Source organism: Tasmannia lanceolata, unplaced genomic scaffold (assembly GCF_043159265.1).
Source record: "Tasmannia lanceolata isolate RefF3 unplaced genomic scaffold, GAP_Taslan_0.1 ptg000006l, whole genome shotgun sequence".
NCBI lineage: Eukaryota > Viridiplantae > Streptophyta > Magnoliopsida > Canellales > Winteraceae > Tasmannia > Tasmannia lanceolata.
Genome location: NW_027518683.1, coordinates 31136775 through 31143258, shown reverse-complemented (window position 1 = coordinate 31143258; position 6484 = coordinate 31136775). Strand labels below are relative to the sequence as shown.

The window sequence follows — 6484 nt, the reverse complement described above, 5'->3', positions numbered from 1 at the left end:
ACATCTTTAAAGGCCCCACCAATCAATTGTTTCTAACATCGCTCTTTGACTTTTTTCTAGACCACAACCATTACTTTTTTCCTTACAAAAGTCGGAATTTCATTATATATAGAGCTAGAAACGTCCAAAATATTGGCAACATATTTTGAGCTTCCCAAACGTTAGAGATCTTTTTGGTATATATATACACAGAATTGAATGTACATATCTATTAGAAACTTTCGAAACATGTCTTGATATTAGCCAAGCTGACGTCGATGGAAAAAGCCAAGAAAGTTACAATCAAACAGGGGAGAGAGTAAATTTCTCAAGGTAAAATACCGGCAATCTCAGGTAGCCAAACAAACCCATTTGCTTACTTATAGCTAACACCTAAGACCGAATTCTCCGAATATCTTTGTTCCTCTTGGAGCAGCTGAAACAGACTAGCTCAAGATCTTCCATAATGGAAGGCAAAGGCTACACACAAGATGGCTCTGTTGATCTCAAGGGGCGTCCAGTTCTTGCTGCTAATACAGGGAAGTGGAGGGCCTGCGCTTTTCTTGTTGGTAATTTTTTTACTATACTCAACTTTTTTTAGGCCATCTTATAAAGGAAGGTGAAAAGGTGTTAGAAAATTGTTTCTAAGTCTTTTTTTTTGTTAATCATGGGTCAGAACTTTCCTCCTCTGTATTCATTTCATAAACTTGATTATCAAAGTAAGAGAAAGTTCATCGATGTTTTACAATCAAGAAAATGAAACAGCTCATGTATTGGAAACGAATAGTAACTGTTTTCAAAACTCCCGGGATCAATCATCAGGGTAAAAAAAGTCGACTAGGATTTAGCTTGGCCTAGTTCTTGTCCTGGTCTATTTTACCCAACCAAATCTCTCTCAATCCTTTCATAGACCAAACTTAGTGAAAAGTTGATTGTGTCTGGCCAGTGTAGACTCCTTAACTCTGGCAAGTTCACTTATAAGTCAGACAGAGCTTATATGGAGATAAATAGAAAAACTTTCTTGAATACAGCCGAACTTGCTTAATTATTCATGGATTTCATAATTTTAACAAAATGGATGATTTATCTTTCTAATAAATCAGAATCTTTTCTTTTTTATTTATTTTTCTGATAGGTAAGCTGAGATTGAACCCTCCGATCTCGAGGTCAAAGACCCAAGTCTTGAACATTGAGCCAGAGGCTAAATCCCTAATCATAATAAATCCACCGACCTCGAGGCCGAACAGATAATTATAATTTTTATAAGAAATAATTCTGTAAAAAAATTGCTTTTGCACATAATAATGAAACTCCAAATGGGATGACATAAGAACCCCATTTTTTTTTTTTTTCAAACTCCATAAAAAATTTCTTCAAAATTCATATGTTCACAGTTTCATATAAAAAGAATTAAGGCTCTGTTCGTTTAAGATTATGTCAACCAATTGTGTGTGCAAAACAGATTATTGGACTCAATTTTATGTTTAAATACGAGCCCAATAATTGGTTTGGTACTCAATCAGTTTTCATAATCTTAAAGGAACAGAGCCTAAGAGTCCTTCAAAAGAATTCCTATCAACCCATTATCGATTCATAGACTCTGAAATCTTCTTTACTTTTTGAATTCAATTCCTGAAACAAAACATAACAGTTCTATACAAATAAATGGATAAAATTATTCAAATGAAGTGATTTTCAATTTTATTTCATTTTTTATCAATTTGCAGGTTACGAAGCATTTGAGAGAATGGCTTTTTACGGAATTGCTTCGAATTTGGTCGTTTATTTGACGACGCAACTTCACGAAGATACAGTCTCGTCAGTGAGAAACGTAAATAACTGGTCTGGATCGGTGTGGATAACTCCAATCGTCGGTGCCTACATTGCTGATGCTTACATGGGTCGATTTTGGACCTTCACTGTTTCAGCTCTCATTTATGTTACGGTAACAAAACTTAGTAAAAAATCAATTAAAGAGTTCTATCTTCTTGTCACTTTCTTAAAAAAAAAAAGAAGGATTAACTGATCACTTGCAAATTGCAACGAATTTTCGTTGTAAATAATCTGGACTGTCCATCAAATTTTCGGATTTCTTTGGTGGGCCCAACTTGCCATCACTGTCAGATGTTTAATCTATTTGATAACTTTGTAGTGGTCCCATAATGTTTTGTTTATTCAATAGAAATGGACAAAATTCCTCTGTTTCTTTCCCCAAGTGGCTGCATAGAAACTGCATTCTTCGAATGTGACGCAAATTTAAGTCATAGTTTAGATACGGTGGGACCCTTTTCATAGTGGCAGAAGCATTTTGTCCCTCCTTTTCGTTTTCTTGTTTATGTTCTTTAATTTTTTTATCCTAAGCCTGATGAATACAAAATAGAAAGTTTTTCTTCTCTTTTTCTCCTGATAATGAGAAATCAAATTTGTCCTCAGGTTTTTTCTTTTCTCGTTTGATCCCTATTATTCTCCATCTTGTTTACTCAACTCAACTCAACTAAGCCTTTGTCCCAAACTAGTTGGGGTCGGCTAATGAATCGTTTAGAAAATTTTCATGAAAAAGGTGAAAGGATCTGCCCTGCTAACATTGAGTAGTTGGGTTCCTGTACATGGAACATTTTCTTCCATTCTTTGCTATCCAAGATCATGTTCTCTGTTATGTTCATAGCCCTCAAGTCTTTCCTCACTATTTCTATCAAAGTTGTTATCTATCATGTCATATTATTATATTCTTCTAATCATACATTAACACAGGTTGTTTAGTTATGTGATAAAGAATAAAAGACCCAAATTTCAATTTTAAACCATCACCACAGGACACAAAAGCTTCTACCTTTTCAGTGTTATTTTAATTAATTCTTAAAAATGGCACCGCTGTCTAAAACGTCAAGGGTTTTATCTTTTTCATTTTTCTAAGCTATATAAAAGGAGTTTTAAGCTTAGCTACACTATATTGGAAACTGAAACTGCCTTTATGAACTAACTAGAAAAGTGTAAAAAAAAAAAAAAAAAAGAGTTGCCGTTATTAAAACAAGGGAATGTGCTGATATCACATCCTTTTTGTTATTTACTACTATAACTTTTCCTTACCACCAATTTTCCAAAATTTCGTAAACAGGGTATGGTGCTTTTGACATTGGCTGTCTCACTCCCATCCTTCAAACCAAAATGCATTGATGGGGTCTGCAATAAGGCCACATCTTCACAGATTGCTTTCTTCTATTCATCTCTCTACATAATAGCGATTGGAGCAGGTGGAACAAAGCCCAATATCTCCACCTTTGGTGCAGACCAGTTTGATGATTTTAATGTCCGCGAGAAGGAACTCAAAGTCTCTTTCTTCAATTGGTGGATGTTTAGCTCATTCCTAGGAGCTTTAGTTGCAACTCTTGGACTTGTATACATCCAAGAGAACGTGGGTTGGGGATTGGGATATGGAATCCCTACAACAGGACTTCTTCTCTCACTAGTCATCTTCTATATAGGAACACCAAATTACAGACACAAGGTTAGGAAGAGCAAGAACCCCACAAAGGGTCTGGTTCAAGTCCTAGTTGCTGCCTTTGCGAACCGTCGGATGGAACTCCCTAGTGACCCGTCGGAGCTTCATGAGCTTGATTCACAACATTATATTGTTACCGGAAAACGGCGAGTCCTTCACACCCCAGCCTTCAGGTGAGCTCACTTCTACTATGGTTACTCTTACTCTGTTATAGATACTATTGCCTTTTACTCTGCTATTCATACTGAAATACCCAAGATGTAATTTCATGTAAGCATAAGCGTAATTTCGTAAATCTGTATTTGCGGGTGTGACACATACTGTGGCCTTCTGGCCAAATTAATTTTCAATATTTTTTGGGCGATGATAAATTCGCACCCCATGTAGGATAATTTGCACCCCTTTAACGTCAAATGACGTCAAACATCATTAAAGTCTGCCACATACCCTTCTTTGCTTACTCTTTTTGACGTCAATTAAGGATAAAGGGGTACGAATTATACTAAGGGGGTGCGGATTTATCATCTCCCTATTTTTTGGGTTCTGGAAATGCAACCCATAATTTAGGACCACTTCCATAACTGGCAGTTGGTCATTTTCGTTTTATAACTACTGTATAAATAAGAACAAACTGAGATTGTTTGAAATGTCTTAATTTGGCAGATCTGTTGGGGGTAGATTTTGTGGAAATGCAAAATCTTTGATCAAAATTATCTGTTTTGGTAAAAACTGTTAGGACCCATGTAGAACTCACCCTTAAAAGCTAGCCTGCTACCCAAGTCTTAATAAGCCCATCCACATCCATTCACTTTTCAGATGTGGGATCTTTGCTACTGCATGGAAACCCCAACAATCTCTCCCTCAACGCAGAGGTAGAGCGGGAACTATGAGATTTTCTCTAAGGGATTTCCATCCTCGAGGGTACACCAGGGTTAAGGTGATCTTCCCGAGGCATTTTTTCCATCCTCAAGGGCGCAGTTAATGGCTAGCTTTTAAGGGTGAGTTCTACTCAGGTCCCAACAAAAAACTGAGATTGGTCAACAGCTCTACAACAACAAAAAGTCCAATGATTGGATGGTTTATATGTCCATAATCTTTTTCTTTTTCTTTAGGTTCTTAGACAAGGCAGCACTAAAAGACTGCACAGTGACTCAAGTTGAAGAGACCAAGCTCGTTCTTGGAATGATAATAGTCTGGCTAGTAACCCTAGTCCCTGGCATCATGGGAGCACAAGTCAACACTCTATTTGTGAAACAAGGAACAACCATGGATCGTAAACTCGCGAGCCGGTTCCAAATCCCCTCTGCCTCACTTGGAAGCTTTGTTACACTCTCAATGCTCTTGGTCGTGCCCTTGTATGACCGTTGTTTAGTTCCGTTCATGCGACGTAAGAGCGGGAACCCACGAGGAATCACACTACTTCAGAGGCTCGGAATTGGGTTTGGGTTACAACTCCTGGTTACTGTGGTTGGGTATATTGTGGAATTGAAAAGGATGCATGTCATTAGGGAAAATGGGATTGTTGGGGGTAAGGAAACTGTCCCAATGAGCATCTTTTGGCTTATGCCTCAATATGTCCTGTTAGGGATTGGGGATGTCTTCACCATTGGTATTCTTGAATTTTTCTATGACCAATCTCCCCAAGAGATGCAGAGCTTGGGAACTACTTTTTTCACTAGTGGGATCGGGGTCGGGAATTTCCTAAATAGCTTCCTGGTCACAATGGTGGACAAAATAAGCAGCAGAGGTGGGAGAAAGAGCTGGATTGGAAACAATTTGAATGATTCACACCTGGATTACTACTATGGTTTTTTAATGGTCATCACTACAATTAACCTAGCTGCCTTCATATGGGTATCGTGCAAGTATAACTATAAGAATGAAATCAGAGAAGGGGTGGAGGAGAAGGTTGCATCAGTTGAAATGTCAGGTAAAGCTCTAGAAATTTCTCCTATAGGGCGTGCTCAGGCATGAGGAGCTTGACATCAAAACATCTAGTTGAAAGATATGTAATTATTTGCTTTGTTTCTAATTAAAACCATTTTAGTAGGTACACTTTTGCTTTCTTTGAACTCTAATATTTTTCCGAAAGGTAAGGGCAACTATTTTATTAGGAAAGCAAACTCATTACATAGAATAAGGGGACAAGATCGATGTCCCCCACAATGTAAAACAGCAGATAATAACCCTACATAAGGTGCCACGAATTACATCACTAATCATTAAAAACAATAAATCTTCCCTTTCTATACCTTCATTAGCCAATCTGTCAGCCATAGAGTTTGCTGTGCGTTTCATATGATTAAATTTTGGATGCACTATCTGGCAAAGATCGTGAATCTCCAAGATAATGTTGTTCAGATTTCACGGACCCAGAGCTTTACAATTAGGCCATGCAAAAGAATTTGAAGAATGGCCTTCAATAATCGAAGACCCTGAACCATCCTTTTAAAACAGCTCGAGAGCACAAAAGAGAGCTTTGACCTCCACGTCGTTTTCAGTTAGGATTGTCAATGATTGAATTATAGTCCTCGTCACGGAAAACAGCACACCTTTCAAGCTTCCATTCTAACTGAATTTTATCAATCTCGGTGGATGGCAGGGTGGACCATTTAGGCCAATTAACTATGCTAGAGTATGTGATTGAGACTATATCCTCAACATAGTCATCAATTGCTTTCAATTGGAGCAGCCTTGAGTGCAACAAAGCAAATAATTTCAATAGTGCGAAGCGAAGGCCCCCTTGGAAATGGCAAAATTACTCAGTTGTAACATTAGAGTGCTCTTACGACACGCATCTCTTATTATGCATATACTATGTATTACTAACGTGCATGTTTCTGTGAGTTCATGGATTGATTTACCTGTCCCATTGGACACCTTGCTGCCTCAGTAGCCTTTTAGAAATGCAAAAATACTATTCATTTTGTTCTGTAATTTTCTCTCCATCTCATCCAATACCAAACCATGACCCGATCAAAAGATAAACCGAACCCCTGTTTCCAA

The 6484-nt window shown here is 37.7% G+C and overlaps 1 protein-coding gene across 2 annotated transcripts; it reads left to right on the top strand.

Annotated features, from left to right (window-relative positions):
• Positions 1-211: 211 nt before the first annotated feature.
• Positions 212-5531, top strand: LOC143880230 (Major facilitator superfamily protein). Of its 2 annotated transcripts, XM_077383055.1 has the most exons (4): positions 212-548; positions 1707-1924; positions 3095-3651; positions 4591-5531. In XM_077383055.1, exons 1-4 carry the CDS (start codon positions 446-448, stop codon positions 5450-5452), a joined length of 1740 nt encoding a protein of 579 aa, XP_077239170.1. In that variant the 5' UTR covers positions 212-445; the 3' UTR covers positions 5453-5531. The 2 variants fall into 2 exon arrangements, with proteins under 2 accessions (XP_077239170.1, XP_077239171.1); XM_077383056.1 differs by lacking the exon at positions 212-548 and having other exon boundaries at positions 1735-1880.
• Positions 5532-6484: the final 953 nt, after the last annotated feature.